Genomic DNA, 25,448 nt, shown 5'->3' with positions numbered 1-25,448 from the left:
CAGGAGGAGATCACTTTATAGTCAGTGCGGTCCGTCAGCAGGAGAACATTTTACAGACAGTGCGGTCCGTCAGGAGGAGATCATTTTATAGTCAGTGCGGTTCTTCAGGAAAAGATCATTGCATAGTCAGTGCAGTCTGTAAGAAGGAGATCACTTTATAGTCAGTGCGGTCCGTCAGGAGGAGATCATTTTATAGTCAGTGCGGTCCGTCAGGAGGAGATCACTTTATAGTCAGTGCGGTCCGTCAGGAGGAGATCATTTTATAGTCAGTGCGGTCCGTCAGGAGGAGATCATTGTATAGTCAGTGCGGTCCGTCAGGAGGAGATCATTGTATAGTCAGTGCGGTCCGTCAGGAGGAGATCACTTTATAGTCAGTGCAGTCTGTAAGAAGGAGATCATTTTATAGTCAGTGCGTTCCGTCAAGAGGAGATCATTTTATAGTCAGTGCGGTCCGTCAGGAGGAGATCATTTTATAGTCAGTGCGGTCCGTCAGGAGGAGATCATCGCATAGTCAGTGCGGTCCGTCAGGAGGAGATCATTTTATAGTCAGTGCGGTCCGTCAGGAGGAGATCATTTTATAGTCAGTGCGGTCCGTCAGCAGGAGAACATTTTACAGACAGTGCGATCCGTCAGGAGGAGATCATTTTATAGTCAGTGCGGTCCGTCAGGAGGAGATCATCGCATAGTCAGTGCGGTCCGTCAGCAGGAGAACATTTTACAGACAGTGCGGTCCGTCAGGAGGAGATCACTTTATAGTCAGTGCGGTCCGTCAGGAGGAGATCACTTTATAGTCAGTGCGGTCTGTCTTGAGGAGATCGTTTTATAGTCAGTGCGGTCCGTCAGGAGGAGATCTTTTATAGTCAGTGCGGTCCGTCAGGAGGAGATCACTTTATAGTCAGTGCGGTCCGTCAGCAGGAGAACATTTTACAGACAGTGCGATCCGTCAGGAGGAGATCATTTTATAGTCAGTGCGGTCCGTCAGGAGGAGATCATTTTATAGTCAGTGCGGTCCGTCAGCAGGAGATCATTTTATAGTCAGTGCGGTCCGTCAGGAGGAGATCACTTTATAGTCAGTGCGGTCCGTCAGGAGGAGATCATTTTATAGTCAGTGCAGTCCGTCAGGAGGAGATCATCGCATAGTCAGTGCAGTCTGTAAGAAGGAGATCATTTTATAGTCAGTGCGGTCCGTCAGAAGGAGATCATTTTATAGTCAGTGCGGTCCGTCAGGAGGAGATCATTTTATAGTCAGTGCGGTCCGTCAGGAGGAGATCATTGCATAGTCAGTGCGGTCCGTCAGGAGGAGATCATGTTATAGTCAGTGCGGTCCGTCAGGAGGAGATCACTTTATAGTCAGTGCGGTCCGTCAGGAGGAGATCATTTTATAGTCAGTGCGGTCCGTCAGGAGGAGATCACTTTATAGTCAGTGCGGTCCGTCAGGAGGAGATCATTTTATAGTCAGTGCGGTCCGTCAGGAGGAGATCATCGCATAGTCAGTGCAGTCTGTAAGAAGGAGATCATTTTATAGTCAGTGCGGTCCGTCAGAAGGAGATCATTTTATAGTCAGTGCGGTCCGTCAGGAGGAGATCATTTTATAGTCAGTGCGGTCCGTCAGGAGGAGATCATTGCATAGTCAGTGCGGTCCGTCAGGAGGAGATCATGTTATAGTCAGTGCGGTCCGTCAGGAGGAGATCACTTTATAGTCAGTGCGGTCCGTCAGGAGGAGATCATTTTATAGTCAGTGCGGTCCGTCAGGAGGAGATCACTTTATAGTCAGTGCGGTCCGTCAGGAGGAGATCACTTTATAGTCAGTGCGGTCCGTCAGGAGGAGATCATTTTATAGTCAGTGCGGTCCGTCAGGAGGAGATCATCGCATAGTCAGTGCAGTCTGTAAGAAGGAGATCATTTTATAGTCAGTGCGGTCCGTCAGGAGGAGATCATTTTATAGTCAGTGCGGTCCGTCAGGAGGAGATCATTTTATAGTCAGTGGGGTCCGTCAGGAGGAGATCATCGCATAGTCAGTGCGGTCCGTCAGGAGGAGATCATTTTATAGTCAGTGCGGTCCGTCAGCAGGAGAACATTTTACAGACAGTGCGATCCGTCAGGAGGAGATCATTTTATAGTCAGTGCGGTCCGTCAGGAGGAGATCATCGCATAGTCAGTGCGGTCCGTCAGGAGGAGATCATTTTATAGACACTGCGGTCTGTCAGCAGGAGAACATTTTACAGACAGTGCGGTCCGTCAGGAGGAGATCACTTTATAGTCAGTGCGGTCTGTCAGGAGGAGATCACTTTATAGTCAGTGCGGTCCGTCTTGAGGAGATCGTTTTATAGTCAGTGCGGTCCGTCAGGAGGAGATCATTTATAGTCAGTGCGGTCCATCAGGAGGAGATCACTTTATAGTCAGTGCGGTCCGTCAGCAGGAGAACATTTTACAGACAGTGCGATCCGTCAGGAGGAGATCATTTTATAGTCAGTGCGGTCCGTCAGGAGGAGATCATTTTATAGTCAGTGCGGTCCGTCAGCAGGAGATCATTTTATAGTCAGTGCGGTCCGTCAGGAGGAGATCACTTTATAGTCAGTGCGGTCCGTCAGGAGGAGATCATTTTATAGTCAGTGCGGTCCGTCAGGAGGAGATCATCGCATAGTCAGTGCAGTCTGTAAGAAGGAGATCATTTTATAGTCAGTGCGGTCCGTCAGAAGGAGATCATTTTATAGTCAGTGCGGTCCGTCAGGAGGAGATCATTTTATAGTCAGTGCGGTCCGTCAGGAGGAGATCACTTTATAGTCAGTGCGGTCCGTCAGGAGGAGATCATTTTATAGTCAGTGCGGTCCGTCAGGAGGAGATCATTTTATAGTCAGTGCGGTCCGTCAGGAGGAGATCGTTTTATAGTCAGTGCGGTCCGTCAGGAGGAGATCATTTTTATAGTCAGTGCGGTCCATCAGGAGGAGATCACTTTATAGTCAGTGCGGTCCGTCAGCAGGAGAACATTTTACAGACAGTGCGATCCGTCAGGAGGAGATCATTTTATAGTCAGTGCGGTCCGTCAGGAGGAGATCATTTTATAGTCAGTGCGGTCCGTCAGGAGGAGATCATTTTATAGTCAGTGCGGTCCGTCAGGAGGAGATCATCGCATAGTCAGTGCGGTCCGTCAGGAGGAGATCATTTTACAGACAGTGCGGTCCGTCAGGAGGAGATCATTTTATAGTCAGTTCGTTCCGTCAGGAGGAGATCATTTTACAGACAGTGCGGTCCGTCAGGAGGAGATCATTTTATAGTCAGTTCGTTCCGTCAGGAGGAGATCATTTTATAGTCAGTGCGGTCCGTCAGGAGGAGATCATGGCATAGTCAGTGCGGTCCGTCAGGAGGAGATCATGGCATAGTCAGTGCGGTCCGTCAGCAGGAGATCATTTTATAGTCAGTGCGGTCCGTCAGCAGGAGATCATTTTATAGTCAGTGCGGTCCGTCAGGAGGAGATCATTTTATAGTCAGTGCGGTCCGTCAGGAGGAGATCACTTTATAGTCAGTGCGGTCCGTCAGGAAGAGATCACTTTATAGTCAGTGCGGTCCGTCAGGAGGAGATCATTTTACAGACAGTGCGGTTCTTCAGGAAAAGATCATTGCATAGTCAGTGCAGTCTGTAAGAAGGAGATCATTTTATAGTCAGTGCGGTCCGTCAGGAGGAGATCACTTTATAGTCAGTGCGGTCCGTCAGGAGGAGATCACTTTATAGTCAGTGCGGTCCGTCAGCAGGAGATCATTTTATAGTCAGTGCGGTCCGTCAGGAGGAGATCATTTTATAGTCAGTGCGGTCCGTCAGGAGGAGATCATTTTATAGTCAGTGCGGTTCGTCAGGAGGAGATCATCGCATAGTCAGTGCAGTCTGTAAGAAGGAGATCATTTTATAGTCAGTGCGGTCCGTCAGGAGGAGATCATTTTATAGTCAGTGCGGTCCGTCAGGAGGAGATCACTTTATAGTCAGTGCGGTCCGTCAGGAGGAGATCATTTTATAGTCAGTGCGGTCCGTCAGGAGGAGATCATTTTATAGTCAGTGGGGTCCGTCACTTTATAGTCAGTGCGGTCCGTCAGGAGGAGATCATTTTATAGTCAGTGCGGTCCGTCAGCAGGAGAACATTTTACAGACAGTGCGATCCATCAGGAGGAGATCATTTTATAGTCAGTGCGGTCCGTCAGCAGGAGATCATTTTATAGTCAGTGCGGTCCGTCAGGAGGAGATCACTTTATAGTCAGTGCGGTCCGTCAGGAGGAGATCATTTTACAGACAGTGCGGTTCTTCAGGAAAAGATCATTGCATAGTCAGTGCAGTCTGTAAGAAGGAGATCACTTTATAGTCAGTGCGGTCCGTCAGGAGGAGATCACTTTATAGTCGGTGCGGTCCGTCAGCAGGAGAACATTTTACAGACAGTGCGGTCCGTCAGGAGGAGATCATTTTATAGTCAGTGCGGTTCTTCAGGAAAAGATCATTGCATAGTCAGTGCAGTCTGTAAGAAGGAGATCACTTTATAGTCAGTGCGGTCCGTCAGGAGGAGATCATTTTATAGTCAGTGCGGTCCGTCAGGAGGAGATCATTTTATAGTCAGTGCGGTCCGTCAGGAGGAGATCATTTTATAGTCAGTGCGGTCCGTCAGGAGGAGATCATTGTATAGTCAGTGCGGTCCGTCAGGAGGAGATCATTGTATAGTCAGTGCGGTCCGTCAGGAGGAGATCACTTTATAGTCAGTGCAGTCTGTAAGAAGGAGATCATTTTATAGTCAGTGCGTTCCGTCAGGAGGAGATCATTTTATAGTCAGTGCGGTCCGTCAGGAGGAGATCATTTTATAGTCAGTGGGGTCCGTCAGGAGGAGATCATCGCATAGTCAGTGCGGTCCGTCAGGAGGAGATCATTTTATAGTCAGTGCGGTCCGTCAGGAGGAGATCATTTTATAGTCAGTGCGGTCCGTCAGCAGGAGAACATTTTACAGACAGTGCGATCCGTCAGGAGGAGATCATTTTATAGTCAGTGCGGTCCGTCAGGAGGAGATCATTTTATAGTCAGTGCGGTCCGTCAGCAGGAGATCATTTTATAGTCAGTGCGGTCCGTCAGGAGGAGATCACTTTATAGTCAGTGCGGTCCGTCAGGAGGAGATCATTTTACAGACAGTGCGGTTCTTCAGGAAAAGATCATTGCATAGTCAGTGCAGTCTGTAAGAAGGAGATCACTTTATAGTCAGTGCGGTCCGTCAGGAGGAGATCACTTTATAGTCAGTGCGGTCCGTCAGCAGGAGAACATTTTACAGACAGTGCGGTCCGTCAGGAGGAGATCATTTTATAGTCAGTGCGGTTCTTCAGGAAAAGATCATTGCATAGTCAGTGCAGTCTGTAAGAAGGAGATCACTTTATAGTCAGTGCGGTCCGTCAGGAGGAGATCATTTTATAGTCAGTGCGGTCCGTCAGGAGGAGATCACTTTATAGTCAGTGCGGTCCGTCAGGAGGAGATCATTTTATAGTCAGTGCGGTCCGTCAGGAGGAGATCATTGTATAGTCAGTGCGGTCCGTCAGGAGGAGATCATTGTATAGTCAGTGCGGTCCGTCAGGAGGAGATCACTTTATAGTCAGTGCAGTCTGTAAGAAGGAGATCATTTTATAGTCAGTGCGGTCCGTCAGGAGGAGATCATTTTATAGTCAGTGCGGTCCGTCAGGAGGAGATCATTTTATAGTCAGTGGGGTCCGTCAGGAGGAGATCATCGCATAGTCAGTGCGGTCCGTCAGGAGGAGATCATTTTATAGTCAGTGCGGTCCGTCAGGAGGAGATCATTTTATAGTCAGTGCGGTCCGTCAGCAGGAGATCATTTTATAGTCAGTGCGGTCCGTCAGGAGGAGATCATTTTATAGTCAGTGCGGTCCGTCAGGAGGAGATCATCGCATAGTCAGTGCGGTCCGTCAGCAGGAGAACATTTTACAGACAGTGCGGTCCGTCAGGAGGAGATCACTTTATAGTCAGTGCGGTCCGTCAGGAGGAGATCACTTTATAGTCAGTGCGGTCTGTCTTGAGGAGATCGTTTTATAGTCAGTGCGGTCCGTCAGGAGGAGATCTTTTATAGTCAGTGCGGTCCGTCAGGAGGAGATCACTTTATAGTCAGTGCGGTCCGTCAGCAGGAGAACATTTTACAGACAGTGCGATCCGTCAGGAGGAGATCATTTTATAGTCAGTGCGGTCCGTCAGGAGGAGATCATTTTATAGTCAGTGCGGTCCGTCAGCAGGAGATCATTTTATAGTCAGTGCGGTCCGTCAGGAGGAGATCACTTTATAGTCAGTGCGGTCCGTCAGGAGGAGATCATTTTATAGTCAGTGCAGTCCGTCAGGAGGAGATCATCGCATAGTCAGTGCAGTCTGTAAGAAGGAGATCATTTTATAGTCAGTGCGGTCCGTCAGGAGGAGATCATTTTATAGTCAGTGCGGTCCGTCAGGAGGAGATCATTTTATAGTCAGTGCGGTCCGTCAGGAGGAGATCATTGCATAGTCAGTGCGGTCCGTCAGGAGGAGATCATGTTATAGTCAGTGCGGTCCGTCAGGAGGAGATCACTTTATAGTCAGTGCGGTCCGTCAGGAGGAGATCATTTTATAGTCAGTGCGGTCCGTCAGGAGGAGATCACTTTATAGTCAGTGCGGTCCGTCAGGAGGAGATCATTTTATAGTCAGTGCGGTCCGTCAGGAGGAGATCATCGCATAGTCAGTGCAGTCTGTAAGAAGGAGATCATTTTATAGTCAGTGCGGTCCGTCAGGAGGAGATCATTTTATAGTCAGTGCGGTCCGTCAGGAGGAGATCATTTTATAGTCAGTGGGGTCCGTCAGGAGGAGATCATCGCATAGTCAGTGCGGTCCGTCAGGAGGAGATCATTTTATAGTCAGTGCGGTCCGTCAGCAGGAGAACATTTTACAGACAGTGCGATCCGTCAGGAGGAGATCATTTTATAGTCAGTGCGGTCCGTCAGGAGGAGATCATCGCATAGTCAGTGCGGTCCGTCAGGAGGAGATCATTTTATAGACACTGCGGTCTGTCAGCAGGAGAACATTTTACAGACAGTGCGGTCCGTCAGGAGGAGATCACTTTATAGTCAGTGCGGTCCGTCAGGAGGAGATCACTTTATAGTCAGTGCGGTCCGTCTTGAGGAGATCGTTTTATAGTCAGTGCGGTCCGTCAGGAGGAGATCATTTATAGTCAGTGCGGTCCATCAGGAGGAGATCATTTTATAGTCAGTGCGGTCCGTCAGCAGGAGAACATTTTACAGACAGTGCGATCCGTCAGGAGGAGATCATTTTATAGTCAGTGCGGTCCGTCAGGAGGAGATCATTTTATAGTCAGTGCGGTCCGTCAGGAGGAGATCATTTTATAGTCAGTGCGGTCCGTCAGGAGGAGATCACTTTATAGTCAGTGCGGTCCGTCAGGAGGAGATCATTTTATAGTCAGTGCGGTCCGTCAGGAGGAGATCATCGCATAGTCAGTGCAGTCTGTAAGAAGGAGATCATTTTATAGTCAGTGCGGTCCGTCAGAAGGAGATCATTTTATAGTCAGTGCGGTCCGTCAGGAGGAGATCATTTTATAGTCAGTGCGGTCCGTCAGGAGGAGATCACTTTATAGTCAGTGCGGTCCGTCAGGAGGAGATCATTTTATAGTCAGTGCGGTCCGTCAGGAGGAGATCATTTTATAGTCAGTGCGGTCCGTCAGGAGGAGATCGTTTTATAGTCAGTGCGGTCCGTCAGGAGGAGATCATCGCATAGTCAGTGCGGTCCGTCAGGAGGAGATCATTTTATAGACACTGCGGTCCGTCAGGAGGAGATCATTTTATAGTCAGTGCGGTCTGTCAGGAGGAGATCATTTTATAGTCAGTGCGGTCCGTCAGGAGGAGATCATTTTATAGTCAGTGCGGTCCGTCAGGAGGAGATCGTTTTATAGTCAGTGCGGTCCGTCAGGAGGAGATCATCGCATAGTCAGTGCGGTCCGTCAGGAGGAGATCATTTTATAGACACTGTGGTCCGTCAGCAGGAGAACATTTTATAGTCAGTGCGGGCCGTCAGGAGGAGATCATGTTATGGTCAGTGCGGTCCGTCAGGAGGAGATCATGTTATGGTCAGTGCGGTCCGTCTGGAGGCAGTTATTTTATAGTTTGGTCCGTCAGGGGTAGTCTGTTTCCGTTATTTGATAGAGACTATTCAGCCAGACCTGATTAAAGCGCAGGTTTTTGTTGGTTGATCCAAGGCTCGGTTTTCGAATCATGATGCTCTTTCTTTATATGCAGATTAGGTTTGGTGGAATGAGGGTTTGAATATTGCTCTTGTTGCACCCAACTCCACTTATCTCTGTCTTTAGCCGCTCCATGGCTACACTGATTGACAGGGCCTGGCAGAGACAAGGCAGCAAGTGAGGGACTGGCCATAGAAAGGAGCCACTCTTTTGTGCAACAAGATCAATGGTGGGGCCTCCAAACTCTAAAAAGGGGTTCTCCGGGCTTCCTCTGAGGATAGCTCATCAATATGATATCAGTGGGAGTCTGACTCCCGGCACCCCCACTGAACAGCTGTTTTGGAGAGTCGTGGCACGGTACAACTCACAGCGCCACGGCAGGCTGAAACAGCTGATCAGTGCCGGGGGTTTGATCCCCACCGATCTGATACTGGAGAACCCCTTTAATGACGAATCAGTTTAGATATTTGCTGTGGTTTATGTGCAGCAGATTCCTTATTTTCAGGTGAATGGAGTCATTCAATGTCTGCAACTCCCAGAATGCAGCAGAGATCCCTGCAGCAGAATGCGATGCATGTAATTTCACCTGAATTTGTGACGTGTTCAGCTGGATCCGTGTGTGTACAGTGTCTGATAATAGACCGACCTTTGAGTATAAGACAATAGGGTGCACGGGATCCCTCACTGCACTGCTCCCTGTAATGACCAGTTAGAGGACTCTCTGTATGACACCCGGGGGCGCCAAACTATGTCAGTAACTGAACACCAGGTGGAGCCATAATATGTAAGTAACTGAACACCAGGTGGAGCCATACTATGTAAGGAAATTATCACCAGGTGGAGCCATACTATGTAAGTAACCGAACACCAGGTGGAGCCATACTATGTCAGTAACTGAACACCAGGGGGAGCCATACTATGTAAGTAACTGAACACCAGGGGGCACTATACTATGTAAATAACTGATCACTGGGGGAGCCATACTATGTAAATAACTGATCACCAGGGGGAGCCATACTATGTAAATAACTGATCACCAGGGGGAGCCATACTATGTATGTAACTGAACACCAGGGGGAGCCATACTATGTAAGTAACTGAACACCAGGGGGAGCCATACTATGTATGTAACTGAACACCAGGGGGAGCCATACTATGTAAGTAACTGAACACCAGGTGGAGCCATACTATGTAAGTAACTGATCACCAGGTGGAGCCATACTATGTAAGTAACTGAACACCAGGTGGGGCCATACTATGTAAGTAACCGAACACCAGGTGGGGCCATACTATGTAAGTAACTGATCACCAGGTGGATCCATACTATGTAAGTAACCGAACACCAGGTGGAGCCATACTATGTAAGTAACTGAACACCAGGTGGAGCCATACTATGTAAGTAACTGATCACCAGGTGGGGCCATACTATGTAAGTAACTGAACACCAGGTGGGGCCATACTATGTAAGTAACTGATCACCAGTTGGAGCCATACTATGTAAGCAACTGAACACTAGGTGGAGCCATACTATGTAAGTAACTGAACACCAGGGGGCACTATACTTTGTAAATAACTGATCACTGGGGGAGCCATACTATGTAAATAACTGATCACCAGGGGGAGCCATACTATGTAAATAACTGATCACCAGGGGGAGCCATACTATGTATGTAACTGAACACCAGGGGGAGCCATACTATGTAAGTAACTGAACACCAGGGGGCACTATACTATGTAAATAACTGATCACTGGGGGGAGCCATACTATGTAAATAACTGATCACCGGGGGGAGCCATACTATGTAAATAACTGATCACCAGGGGGAGCCATACTATGTAACTAACTGAACACCAGGGGGAGCCATACTATGTATGTAACTGAACACCAGGGGGAGCCATACTATGTAAGTAACTGAACACTAGGGGGCACTATACTATGTAACTAACTGAACAGAAGGGGGCACTATACTATGTAAATAACTGATCACCAGGGGGAGCCATACTATGTAACTAACTGATCACCAGGGGGAGCCATACTATGTAACTAACTGAACACCAGGGGGATCCATACTATGTATGTAACTGAACACCAGGGGGAGCCATACTATGTAAGTAACTGAACACCAGGGGGCACTATACTATGTAAATAACTGATCACCAAGGGAAGCCATACTATGTAAATAACTGATCACCAGGGGAAGCCATACTATGTAACTAACTGAACACCAGGGGGAGCCATACTGTGTAAGTAAATGAACACCAGGGGGAGCCATACTATGTAATTAACTGAACACCAGGGGGATCCATATTGTGTATGTAACTGAACTAGGGTTGTTGCGGGTATCGAAATTTCGATACCCAATCGATACTTCTGTCCCGGTATCGATACGATACCGGGATTTCCATTTTTTCGATACTGGGCTGCGCTTCTGCGCAGTCTAGTATCTCTGAACATGAGAGCGCTGCTCTCAGCGCGCTCATGTTCTCTCAGCAGCACGGGGAGAAGGAAGCAGTCTCTCCCTCCCCCTGTGCTGCTGCCGCCGCTGCCACCAATGAGAAGAGAGGGGTGGAGGAGGGGCGGGCGCACTGCGCCATCAATGATAGTACTTTTCCTACACAGAGCCGCGCCCAGCGATGTCCCAGCACTCACCATTAGTCCTGGGCGCCGCTCCGTTTGCCCGCTGTGCCCCATTACTGTCTCCTCTCCTGCTCCACATGCTGATTACTATCGGAGGGATGGGGAGGAGACATCAGCTTCTCTAGTGGGCGTTCCTTCCTGCGCTGCGATTGGACAGCGCTACAGCCAGGGAGAAGGAACGCCCACTAGTGAAGCTGATGTCTCCTCCCCATCCCTCCGATAGTAATCAGCATGTGGAGCAGGAGAGGAGACAGTAATGGGGCACAGCGGGCGAACGGAGCGGCGCCCAGGAATAATAGTAAGTGCTGGGACATCGCTGGGCGCCGCTCTGTGTAGCCTAATACTGAAAGTCTGGACCCAGGAAAAGTAGACTTTAACCCATAATACAGGAGGCGGGTGCCGGTAGCAGAATCGCATTGCCGGCATCCTGCCCCTGACACCCGCCTCCTGTATTAAGGGGTAATTATCATTGGTGGTGCAGTGTGCCCCTTCTCCCCCCCCCCCCTCAACCCCGCATCCCATTAAAATCATTGGTGCCGGCCCCTCTCTACCACCCCAGTATTAAAATCATTGGTGGCAGTGGCCACAAGGTCCTCTCCCCTCCCCCTCATTGGTGGTGCAGTGGCAGCTTCTGATCGGAGCCCCAGCTGTGTAAGCCTGGGGCTCCGATCAGTTGCCATGGCAGCCAGGACGCTACTGAAGCCCTGGCTGCCATGGTAACATCCGTGATGCTGTGTGCACAGAGCACAGAGCAGCAGGGACAGTGTGAAGTCCTAATTACCCTGATAGAGCTCTATCAGGGTGAATAGGACAAGGGATGAAAAGATCCCAGGTTCTGGCCCCTAGGGGGGGGAATCGTTATTAAATAAAAAGTGTAAAAAAAAAAGGAAAAAAATACCCCACCAACATATGAAGTATGAATCACCCCCTTTTCCCAATTTCACATATAAAATGTATAAATAATAAACATATTACATATTGCCACGTCAGAAAAGTCCAAACTATTAAAATATAAAAAAAATCTATGCGGTGAACGCCAGAACAGAAAAAATAAAAAAATACTGCGCGATTCGCCATTTTTTAAAATGCAGAATGCATGTGGCTTTTTTTTTTTTCACGTGGTATCGAATGGTATCGAGTATTGCAATACTTTTTCATGGTATCGAAACCGAATAAAAAAATTGGTATCGCAACAACTCTAAACTGAACACCAGGTGGAGCCATACTATGTAACTAACTGAACACCAGGGGGAGCCATACTATGTATGTAACTGAACACCAGGGGGAGCCATACTATGTAAGTAACTGAACACCAGGGGGCACTATACTATGTAAATAACTGAACACCAGAGGGCACTATACTATGTAAATAACTGATCACCAGGGGGAGCCATACTATGTAAATAACTGATCACCAGGGGGAGCCATACTATGTAACTAACTGAACACCAGGGGGAGCCATACTGTGTAAGTAAATGAACACCAGGGGGAGCCATACTATGTCAGTAAATAAACACTAGGTCATTATAGAACTTTGATGGCTATCCTCCGGCACTCCAGCTGTTGTAAAACTACAACTCCCAGGATGCACACTTGCTTCGCTGTTCTCAGAACTCCATAGAAATTAATGGAGCATGCTGGGAGTTGTAGTTTTACCGCAGCTGGAGTGCCGGAGGTTAGACATCACTGTCATAGAATGTAAGTAAATGAACCCCAGGTGGTGCAATAGTGTGTAAGTGAATATCAGAACTCTGAGTTGGATCATTTCTGCACAGTGTGTAAATGGCAATTATGCTCCATTTTTATGATCCGTAAAATTAATGTGACAGATGATGGGGACAACTCTTCTAACAGCCGCTGTTCATGGGATTTCTTCTGATGCACCAGCTTTATTACAGCTGCACTTTAGAAGTAGATTGCGGCACTGTGCATTGGAGTTCCGAAGCCCAAGTGTTTACTGACAGCATTTGGCATCCGGCACTGATTGCAGATCAATAACTTGGTGTCTACTTGGGCTGTCTGCGATTAGGTTAACGGCTCCACAGCGGAAGCAGCTCCACGCCCGTTCACAGGTTGTGTCTGGTATTGCAGCTCTACTGAATTGAATGAGATTGAGCTGCACTGCCACACACAACCTGTGGACAGGCGTGGCGCTGTTTGTAGAAGGAATCAGTCATGTTTTTCTAATCCTGGACAACACCTTCAACCCTTTCGATTTCAAAGCATCAAAGGTATTGGGCGGAATTTAATAACATTTCTCCTGTACCCATCTGTACATCAGTAATAGTACTTGTCTTTGGTGTCTGAATCATGACATACATATAAAGCATAGCACAGGGGTGTAGGGGTCAGATATATAGAGCATAGCACAGGGGTGTAGGGGTCAGATATATAGAGCATAGCACAGGGGTGTAGGGGTCAGATATATAGAGCATAGCACAGGGGTGTAGGGGTCAGATATATAGAGCATAGCACAGGGGTGTAGGGGTCAGATATATAGAGCATAGCACAGGGGTGTAGGGGTCAGATATATAAAGCATAGCACAGGGGTGTAGGGGTCAGATATATAGAGCATAGCACAGGGGTGTAGGGTCAGATATATAGAGCATAGCACAGGGGTGTAGGGTCAGATATATAGAGCATAGCACAGGGGTGTAGGGGTCAGATATATAGAGCATAGCACAGGGGTGTAGGGGTCAGATATATAAAGCATAGCACAGGGGTGTAGGGTCAGATATATAGAGCATAGCACAGGGGTGTAGGGGTCAGATATATAAAGCATAGCACAGGGGTGTAGGGGTCAGATATATAGAGCATAGCACAGGGGTGTAGGGGTCACATATATAGAGCATAGCACAGGGGTGTAGGGGTCAGATATATAAAGCATAGCACAGGGGTGTAGGGGTCACATATATAAAGCATAGCACAGGGTTGTAGGGTCAGATATATAAAGCATAGCACAGGGGTGTAGGGTCAGATATATAGAGCATAGCACAGGGGTGTAGGGGTCAGATATATAGAGCATAGCACAGGGGTGTAGGGTCACATATATAAAGCATAGCACAGGGTTGTAGGGTCACATATATAAAGCATAGCACAGGGGTGTAGGGGTCACATATATAGAGCATAGCACAGGGGTGTAGGGGTCACATATATAGAGCATAGCACAGGGGTGTAGGGGTCAGATATATAAAGCATAGCACAGGGGTGTAGGGGTCACATATATAAAGCATAGCACAGGGTTGTAGGGTCACATATATAAAGCATAGCACAGGGTTGTAGGGTCACATATATAAAGCATAGCACAGGGGTGTAGGGTCAGATATATTGTGTCTTTCTTTTATTTGGCTTTCCTAAGGGTCCTGGCAGTGACACAGTGGGGTCAGCGTCACGCCCCCATTCACACAGGTCCGAAGTATCTCTGATAGGCGGTGTAAAAGCCCACCCACTCGGACATCTGGTCGCAGGGCCGGTAGTTCTCACACTGCTCCATTTTTATCTCCAGGGAAGATTTTGTTCGCGGGAAGAACCTGAAATATTAGACAGACAGGTAAGAATATTTTGATTCGTCTTCTGACACCTGTACAACTTCTCATCATGGGAAAGCTGGGTGACAGCCAATATGGCCGACTGTCTGGGTCCCATAAGGCCTGACACCCTGCTTTCTCAAGCTCCTCATACAGATCCCAGTATCACTCTCATCATCCGCAATCTTATTTCACACAAGTATCACTCCCATCATCCTTGACCCCAGGAGCTCACAATCTAATCTCCACTGAGATATGAGAAAATGTGGGAAGAGACCAAGGAGAACACCAGGAACTGAGCGCCACCATCTGAGGTCACGAGTACTGGGGTCCAGCTCCACACAGCCCCCAAAATAAAACGTGTAAGCCTCACCTTTCTAAATAGTCATAGGAGCGCCGGTGCCTCTTGATGACGGCGTTTGCTGCTCTCCGTGACATCATCACCTCTTAAAGGGGAAGGAAAATAACAAATGAACAAAGAGGATACTGTAGCAACAGTCAGCAGATACAATGTACACAAAGACAGGGTGAGAGTCACATACTAGAAGCAGCAGGGTGCCCAGCAGCACAGAGGATTTCAGGAGTGTGCTAATCTTGTGGAGGTCACAGGCTGAGAGTTACATAGTGGAAGGAGCAGGGTGCCCAGCAGCACAGAGGATTTCAGGAGAGAAGAGTGCTGATCTTGTATGTATGGATGATGGCACTTACCTTGATTATTTAGCCACTCTCTTGAGTCTTGGGCCGGAGGGTCATCACCTTTGGTTAGAAATAATAATAGAGTTAACTTATGTAATTTAATATTAGATATGTAAGATTTCATAAAATGTGAGGAAATTCTGCGGCCACATAATGGCGAAAATATGTCCCTGTACACTGGTGGGTGTCACGTCTGTCACACGGGGAAAGCATGCTGTATCTAATCCTATCATGTGATACTGTCTGCTGAGCTGTGTATCTAATCCTATCCTGTGTGATACTGTCTGCTGAGCTGTGTATCTAATCCTATCATGTGATACTGTCTGCTGAGCTGTGTATCTAATCCTATCCTGTGTGATACTGTCTGCTGAGCTGTGTATCTAATCCTCTCCAGTGTGATACAGTCTGCTGAGCTGTGTATCTAATCCTCTCCTATGTGATACTGTCTGCTGAGCTGTGTATCTAATCCTATCCTGTGTGATACAGTCTGCTGAGCTGTGTATCTAATCCTATCCTGTGTGATACTGTCTGCTGGGCTGTGTATCTAATCCTATCATGTGTGATACTGTCTGCTGAGCTGTGTATCTAGTCCTATCCTGTGTGATACAGTCTGCTGAGCTGTGTATCTAATCCTATCCTGTGTGATACTGTCTGCTGAGCTGTGTATCTAATCCTATCCTGTGTGATACTGTCTGCTGAGCTGTGTATCTAATCCTATCCTGTGTGATACTGTCTGCTGAGCTGTGTATCTAATCCTATCATGTGATACTGTCTGCTGAGCTGTGTATCTAATCCTATCCTGTGTGATACTGTCTGCTGAGCTCTGTATCTAATCCTCTCCAGTGTGATACAGTCTGCTGAGCTGTGTATCTAATCCTCTCCTATGTGATACTGTCTGCTGAGCTGTGTATCTAATCCTATCCTGTGTGATACAGTCTGCTGAGCTGTGTATCTAATCCTATCCTGTGTGATACTGTCTGCTGGGCTGTGTATCTAATCCTATCATGTGTGATACTGTCTGCTGAGCTGTGTATCTAGTCCTATCCTGTGTGATACAGTCTGCTGAGCTGTGTATCTAATCCTATCCTGTGTGATACTGTCTGCTGAGCTGTGTATCTAATCCTATCCTGTGTGATACTGTCTGCTGAGCTGTGTATCTAATCCCATCATGTGTGATACAGTCTGCTAAACTGTGTATCTAATCCTATCATGTGTGATACTGTCTGCTGAGCTGTGTATCTAATCCTATCCTGTGTGATACTGTCTGCTGAGCTGTGTATCTAATCCTATCATGTGATACTGTCTGCTGAGCTGTGTATCTAATCCTGTGTGATACTGTCTGCTGAGCTGTGTATCTAATCCTATCATGTGATACTGTCTGCTGAGCTGTGTATCTAATCCTGTGTGATACTGTCTGCTGAGCTGTGTATCTAATCCTATCATGTGTGATACTGTCTGCTGAGCTGTGTATCTAATCCTATCCTGTGTGATACTGTCTGCTGAGTTGTGTATCTAATCCTATCATGTGATACTGTCTGCTGAGCTGTGTATCTAATCCTCTCCTGTGTGATACTGTCTGATGAGCTGTGTATCTAATCCTATCCTGTGTGATACTGCCTGCTGAACAATGTATCTAATCCTATCATGTGATACTGTCTGCTGAGCTGTGTATCTAATCCTCTCCTGTGTGATACTGTCTGATGAGCTGTGTATCTAATCATATCCTGTGTGATACTGCCTGCTGAACAATGTATCTAATCCTATCCTGTGTGATACTGTCTGCTGAGCTGTGTATCTAATCCTATCATGTGATACTGTCTGCTGAGCTGTGTATCTAATCCTCTCCTGTGTGATACTGTCTGCTGAGCTATGTATCTAATCCTATCATGTGATACTGTCTGATGAGCTGTGTATCTAATCCTATCCTGTGTGATACTGTCTGCTGAGCTGTGTATCTAATCCTATCCTGTGTGATACTGTCTGCTGAGCTGTGTATCTAATCCTATCATGTGATACTCTCTGCTGAGATAGTGTACTAAGCCCGTGACATGTGTTACCAGTTGTCGGCTGTCATATATCTAATCCTGTCATGTGAGATACACATCCCGCCACGTATCTAATGATTTCAGCTCCGCCTGCTGCTCACATTCCTCCTGCTCTTTCTGGACAGAAGAAACTTTTGATGATTTTGTGAAATTGTAACTTATAAAACCTACCAGGAAATCCATTCAGCTTTCTCTCCATTATTCCTGTTCCTGGGGAAGCTGGGTGGCAAAAACAAGAACCTAATGACTTGTTCTCTGTAAGATGCTTGTGAGGGACCCTAATCCTGCAGTATGTCCCCCCCCCCTCCCCCGCTCACTATAAGCATGAATCCAATCTATGGCTCCCTGCTGTCAGAGACATTACATCACATGTGACTCATATCAGCCGCTCCTCTTATAACGCTCCAGTACTGATATATACCTCCAGAGACATTACATACATTTTTGCAGATGACACTAAACTGTGTAAAGTAATTAACACGGAAGAAGACAGTATACTGTATATATACTACAGAGGACAGTATACTGTATATATACTACAGAGGACAGTATACTGTATATATACTACAGAGGGCAGTATACTGTGTATATACTACAGAGGACAGTATACTGTATATATACTACAGAGGACAGTATACTGTATATATACTACAGAGGACAGTATACTGTATATATACTACAGAGGACAGTATACTGTATATATATATATACTACAGAGGACAGTATACTGTATATATACTACAGAGGACAGTATACTGTATATACACTACAGAGGACAGTACACTGTATATATATACTACAGAGGACAGTATACTGTATATATACTACAGTGTACAGTATACTGTATATATACTACAGAGGACAGTATACTGTATATACACTACAGAGGACAGTATACTGTATATATACTACAGAGGACAATATACTGTATATATACTACAGAGGACAGTATACTGTATATACACTACAGAGGACAGTATACTGTGTATATATACTACAGAGGATAGTATATTGTATATATACTACAGAGGACAGTATACTGTATATATACACTACAGAGGACAGTATACTGTATATATACTACAGAGGACAATATACTGTATATATACTACAGAGGACAGTATACTGTATATATACAACAGAGGACAGTATACTGTATATACACTACAGAGGACAGTATACTGTATATATACTACAGAGGACAATATACTGTATATATACTACAGAGGACAGTATACTGTATATATACTACAGAGGACAGTATACTGTATATATACTACAGAGGACAGTATACTGTATATACACTACAGAGGACAGTATACTGTATATATACTACAGAGGACAATATACTGTATATATACTACAGAGGACAGTATACTGTATATATACAACAGAGGACAGTATACTGTATATATACTACAGAGGACAGTATACTGTATATATACTACAGAGGACAGTATACTGTATATACACTACAGAGGACAGTATACTGTGTATATACTACAGAGGACAGTATACTGTATATATACTACAGAGGACAGTATACTGTATATATACTACAGAGGACAGTATACTGTATATATACTACAGAGGGCAGTATACTGTATATATACTACAGAGGATAGTATACTGTATATATATACTACAGAGGACAGTATACTGTATATATACTACAGAGGACAGTATACTGTATATATACTACAGAGGACAGTATACTGTATATATACTACAGAGGACAGTATACTGTATATATACTACAGAGGGCAGTATACTGTATATATACTACAGAGGATAGTATACTGTATATATATATATATATGTACTACAGAGGACAGTATACGGTATATATATACTACAGAGGACAGTATACTGTATATATACTACAGAGGACAGTATACTGTATATATACTACAGAGGGCAGTATACTGTATATATACTACAGAGGATAGTATACTGTATATATATATATATGTACTACAGAGGACAGTATACGGTATATATATACTACAGAGGACAGTATACTGTATATATACTACAGAGGACAGTATACTGTATATATACTACAGAGGACAGTATACTGTATATATACTACAGAGGGCAGTATACTGTATATATATACTACAGAGGACAGTATACTGTATATATATATATATATGTACTACAGAGGACAGTATACGGTATATATATACTACAGAGGACAGTATACTGTATATATACTACAGAGGACAGTATACTGTATATATACTACAGAGGACAATATACTGTATATATACACTACAGAGGACAGTATACTGTATATATACTACAGAGGACAGTATACTGTATATATACTACCGAGGACAGTATACTGTATATACACTACAGAGGACAGTATACTGTATATATACTACAGAGGACAGTATACTGTATATATACTACAGAGGACAGTATACTGTATATACACTACAGAGGACAGTATACTGTATATATACTACAGAGGACAGTATACTGTATATACACTACAGAGGACAGTATACTGTATATACACTACAGAGGACAGTATACTGTATATATACAACAGAGGACAGTATACTGTATATATACTACAGAGGACAGTATACTGTATATATACTACAGAGGACAATATACTGTATATACACTACAGAGGACAGTATACTGTATATATACACTACAGAGGACAGCATACTGTATATATACTACAGAGGACAGTATACTGTTTATACACTACAGAGGACAGTATACTGTATATATACTACAGAGGACAGTATACTGTATATATACTACAGAGGACAGTATACTGTATATACACTACAGAGGACAGTATACTGTATATATACTACAGAGGACAGTATACTGTATATATACTACAGAGGACAGTATACTGTATATATACTACAGAGGACAGTATACTGTATATATACTACAGAGGGCAGTATACTGTATATATACTACAGAGGATAGTATACTGTATATATATACTACAGAGGACAGTATACTGTATATACACTACAGAGGACAGTATACTGTATATATACTACAGAGGACAATATACTGTATATATACTACAGAGGACAGTATACTGTATATATACAACAGAGGACAGTATACTGTATATATACTACAGAGGACAGTATACTGTATATATACTACAGAGGACAGTATACTGTATATACACTACAGAGGACAGTATACTGTGTATATACTACAGAGGACAGTATACTGTATATATACTACAGAGGACAGTATACTGTATATATACTACAGAGGACAGTATACTGTATATATACTACAGAGGGCAGTATACTGTATATATACTACAGAGGATAGTATACTGTATATATATACTACAGAGGACAGTATACTGTATATATACTACAGAGGACAGTATACTGTATATATACTACAGAGGACAGTATACTGTATATATACTACAGAGGACAGTATACTGTATATATACTACAGAGGGCAGTATACTGTATATATACTACAGAGGATAGTATACTGTATATATATATATATATGTACTACAGAGGACAGTATACGGTATATATATACTACAGAGGACAGTATACTGTATATATACTACAGAGGACAGTATACTGTATATATACTACAGAGGGCAGTATACTGTATATATACTACAGAGGATAGTATACTGTATATATATATATATGTACTACAGAGGACAGTATACGGTATATATATACTACAGAGGACAGTATACTGTATATATACTACAGAGGACAGTATACTGTATATATACTACAGAGGACAGTATACTGTATATATACTACAGAGGGCAGTATACTGTATATATATACTACAGAGGACAGTATACTGTATATATATATATATATGTACTACAGAGGACAGTATACGGTATATATATACTACAGAGGACAGTATACTGTATATATACTACAGAGGACAGTATACTGTATATATACTACAGAGGACAATATACTGTATATATACACTACAGAGGACAGTATACTGTATATATACTACAGAGGACAGTATACTGTATATATACTACCGAGGACAGTATACTGTATATACACTACAGAGGACAGTATACTGTATATATACTACAGAGGACAGTATACTGTATATATACTACAGAGGACAGTATACTGTATATACACTACAGAGGACAGTATACTGTATATATACTACAGAGGACAGTATACTGTATATACACTACAGAGGACAGTATACTGTATATACACTACAGAGGACAGTATACTGTATATATACAACAGAGGACAGTATACTGTATATATACTACAGAGGACAGTATACTGTATATATACTACAGAGGACAATATACTGTATATACACTACAGAGGACAGTATACTGTATATATACACTACAGAGGACAGCATACTGTATATATACTACAGAGGACAGTATACTGTTTATACACTACAGAGGACAGTATACTGCTACAGATGGATCTGGATAGATTGGAGGCTTGGGCAGATACGTGGCAGATGAGGGTTAACACTGACAAATGTAAGGTTTTGCACATGGGAAGGAATATTGCAAGTCACCCGTACATACTAAATGGTAAAACACTGGGTAACACTGACATGGAAAAGGATCTAGGAATTTTAGTGAACAGCAAACTAAGCTGCAAAAACCAGTGTCAGGCAGCTGCTGCCAAGGCCAATAAGATAATGGGTTGCATCAAAAGGGGCATAGATGGCGGTGATGAGAACATAGTCCTACCACTTTACACATCATTAGTCAGACCACACATGGAGGACTGTGTACAGTTCTGGGCTCCTGTGAACAAGGCAGACATAGCAGAGCTGGAGAGGGTCCAGAGGAGGGCAACTAAAGTAATAACTGGAATGGGCAACTACAGTATCCTGAGAGATTATCAACATTAGGGTTATTCACTTTAGAAAAAAAGACGACTGAGGGGAGATCTAATAACTATGTATAAATATATCAGGGATCAGTACAGAGATCACTCCCATCATCTATTTATCCCCAGGACTGTGACGAGGGGACATCCTCTGCGTCTGGAGGAAAGAAGGTTTGTACACAAACATAGAAGAGCAGTGAGACTATGGACTCTATACTGTAAGAGCAGTGAGACTATGGACTCTATACTGTAAGAGCAGTGAGACTATGGACTCTGTACTGTAAGAGCAGTGAGACTATGGACTCTTTACTGTAAGAGCAGTGAGACTATGGACTCTGTACTGTAAGAGCAGTGAGACTATGGACTCTTTACTGTAAGAGTAGTGAGACTATGGACTCTTTACTGTAAGAGCAGTGAGACTATGGACTCTTTACTGTAAGAGCAGTGAGACTATAGACTCTTTACTGTAAGAGCAGTGAGACTATGGACTCTTTATGGTAAGAGCAGTGAGACTATGGACTCTTTACTGTAAGAGCAGTGAGACTATAGACTCTTTACTGTAAGAGCGGTGAGACTATGAACTCTTTACTGTAAGAGCAGTGAGACTATGGACTCTACTGTAAGAGCAGTGAGACTATGGACTCTTTACTGTAAGAGCAGTGAGACTATGGACTCTTTACTGTAATAGAAGTGAGACTATGGACTCTATACTGTAAGAGCAGTGAGACTATGGACTCTTTACTGTAAGAGCAGTGAGACTATGGACTCTTTACTGTAAGAGCAGTGAGACTATGGACTCTTTACTGTAAGAGCAGTGAGACTATGGACTCTTTACTGTAAGAGCAGTGAGACTATGGACTCTTTACTGTAAGAGCAGTGAGACTATGGACTCTTTACTGTAAGAGCAGTGAGACTATGGACTCTTTACTGTAAGAGCAGTGAGACTATGGACTCTTTACTGTAAGAGCAGTGAGACTATGGACTCTACTGTAAGAGCAGTGAGACTATGGACTCTATACTGTAAGAGCAGTGAGACTATGGACTCTTTACTGTAAGAGCAGTGAGACTATGGACTCTACTGTAAGAGCAGTGAGACTATGGGCTCTTTACTGTAAGAGCAGTGAGACTATGGACTCTTTACTGTAAGAGCAGTGAGACTATGGACTCTTTACTGTAAGAGCAGTGAGACTATGGACTCTATACTGTAAGAGCAGTGAGACTATGGACTCTTTACTGTAAGAGCAGTGAGACTATGGACTCTTTACTGTAAGAGCAGTGAGACTATGGACTCTTTACTGTAAGAGCAGTGAGACTATGGACTCTTTACTGTAAGAGCAGTGAGACTATGGACTCTTTACTGTAAGAGCGGTGAGACTATGGACTCTTTACTGTAAGAGCAGTGAGACTATGGACTCTTTACTGTAAGAGCAGTGAGACTATGGACTCTTTACTGTAAGAGCAGTGAGACTATGGACTCTGTACTGTAAGAGCAGTGAGACTATGGACTCTTTACGGTAAGAGCAGTGAGACTATGGACTCTTTACTGTAAGAGCAGTGAGACTATGGACTCTATACTGTAAGAGCAGTGAGACTATGGACTCTTTACTGTAAGAGCAGTGAGACTATGGACTCTTTACTGTAAGAGCAGTGAGACTATGGACTCTTTACTGTAAGAGCAGTGAGACTATGGACTCTTTACTGTAAGAGCAGTGAGACTATGGACTCTTTACTGTAAGAGCAGTGAGACTATGGACTCTATACTGTAAGAGCAGTGAGACTATAGACTCTTTACTGTAAGAGCAGTGAGACTATGGACTCTTTACGGTAAGAGCAGTGAGACTATGGACTCTCTGCCTGAGGAGGTGGTGATGGTGAGTACAATACAGGAATTCAGGAGGGGCCTGGATGTATTTCTGGAGTGTAATAATATTGCAGGCTATAGCTACTAGAGGGGGGTCGTTGATCCAGGGAGTTATTCTGATGCCTGATTGGAGTTGTGCGGAAAATTGGCTTCTACCTCACAGTTTTTTTTTTTGCCTTCCTCTGGATCAACTTGCAGGATAACAGGCCGAACTGGATGGACAGATGTCTTTTTCGGCCTTATAAACTATGTTACTATGTTATATGTGACTGATATCAGCCGCTCCTCTTATAACGCTCTAGTACTGATATAACCTCCAGAGACATTACATCACATGTGACTGATATCAGCCGCTCCTCTTATAACGCTCCAGCGCTGATATAACCTCCAGAGACATTACATCATATGTGACTGATATCAGCCGCTCCTCTTATAACGCTCCAACACTGATATAACCTCCAGACATTACATCATATGTGACTGATATCAGCCGCTCCTCTTATAACGCTCCGGCACTGATATAACTTTCAGAGACATTACATCATATGTGACTGATATCAGCCACTTCTCTTATAACGCTCCAGCGCAGATATAACCTCCAGAGACATTTACATTATAAGTGACTGAGCTTCAGGCTGTGAGGGCTAGTGGCCCTTTAAGTATCTCACCTTGCAGGGCGAGGCAGCTGGCCAATAGCCCCAGCAGAGTGAGGACCACCAGCATCTTCATGGTGACTTCCATGTGCCCAGTAGGACCCTGTCACTTTGGGTTGTGCTGCTGCGTTTCGTGTCCTCTTTATCTCGCGGTTCTGTCTGCTCTGTATTACGCCTTCTTATATAACAGAGGCTTTTATTCTTTGTTTTCGTGGCCAAATTCTTCGAGTGTCGGCTCATTCTTGGATGTGATTTTGGAAGTTCCGGCTTTTCAGGCTTAAACCCAGAGTCACAAAGTCCCTGCTAATAGCGTATTCTAGAATGTCACGTATTGTTATTGGCGAGGCTGCATGTCAACTGTAGATAAGATCAGAATTTGTGGTGGTCTCCGGCTAAAATTCTTGATGGGACCAATTATTTCTTAAATTAGACTGTCCGAATGATAGTCCAGCAATGAAATCACGAGAACATGCAGCAGCCATAGCGGGGTGGCATAATAGCGCCATACCGTGTCCATAGTACCAGCCTGTGCCGCATGGAGCGAGGCGGTCCACTGTATGGCAGACAGCTTCCTGCCAGCAGTCATTTCACTGCATGTATTCAATGGTGGTCACTCAGACAGGAAGACCTGAAAGGAGGTACCCCAAGGGGTCCAGTAATAATAGCATGCAGTGCACTGTAAATTGTGACTGGAGGTTTGGGCTATTGGATTCCGGAGTATTGGGCCTGGATATAGGCTATATACTGTATACAGTCTTGTGAAAAAATTAGGACACCCTTTGAAAGCATGTGGTTTTTTGTAACATTTTTAATAAATGGTTATTTCATCTCCGTTTCAACAATACAGAGAGATTAAAGTAATCCGACTAAACAAAGAAAACTGAAGAAAAGTCTTTTCAAGATCTTCTGTAAAT

At 44.5% G+C, this 25,448-nt stretch overlaps 1 protein-coding gene across 1 annotated transcript; it reads right to left on the bottom strand.

Annotated features, from left to right (window-relative positions):
• Positions 1 to 13,203: 13,203 nt before the first annotated feature.
• Positions 13,204 to 24,729, bottom strand: LOC120979243 (osteocalcin-like). Its single transcript, XM_040407882.1, has 4 exons — positions 24,550 to 24,729; positions 15,114 to 15,161; positions 14,779 to 14,851; positions 13,204 to 14,408 (listed from the first exon to the last, which is right to left on the bottom strand). The coding sequence occupies exons 1-4, from the start codon at positions 24,620 to 24,622 to the stop codon at positions 14,279 to 14,281; spliced, it is 324 nt and encodes a 107-aa protein (XP_040263816.1). The 5' UTR covers positions 24,623 to 24,729; the 3' UTR covers positions 13,204 to 14,278.
• Between the last annotated feature and the right edge of the window lie 719 nt (positions 24,730 to 25,448).

Source organism: Bufo bufo, chromosome 9, assembly GCF_905171765.1.
Source record: "Bufo bufo chromosome 9, aBufBuf1.1, whole genome shotgun sequence".
Classification (NCBI taxonomy): Eukaryota; Metazoa; Chordata; class Amphibia; order Anura; family Bufonidae; genus Bufo; species Bufo bufo.
Note: the sequence above shows the minus strand (reverse complement) of the source record. Positions and strands in the feature narration are given on the sequence as shown.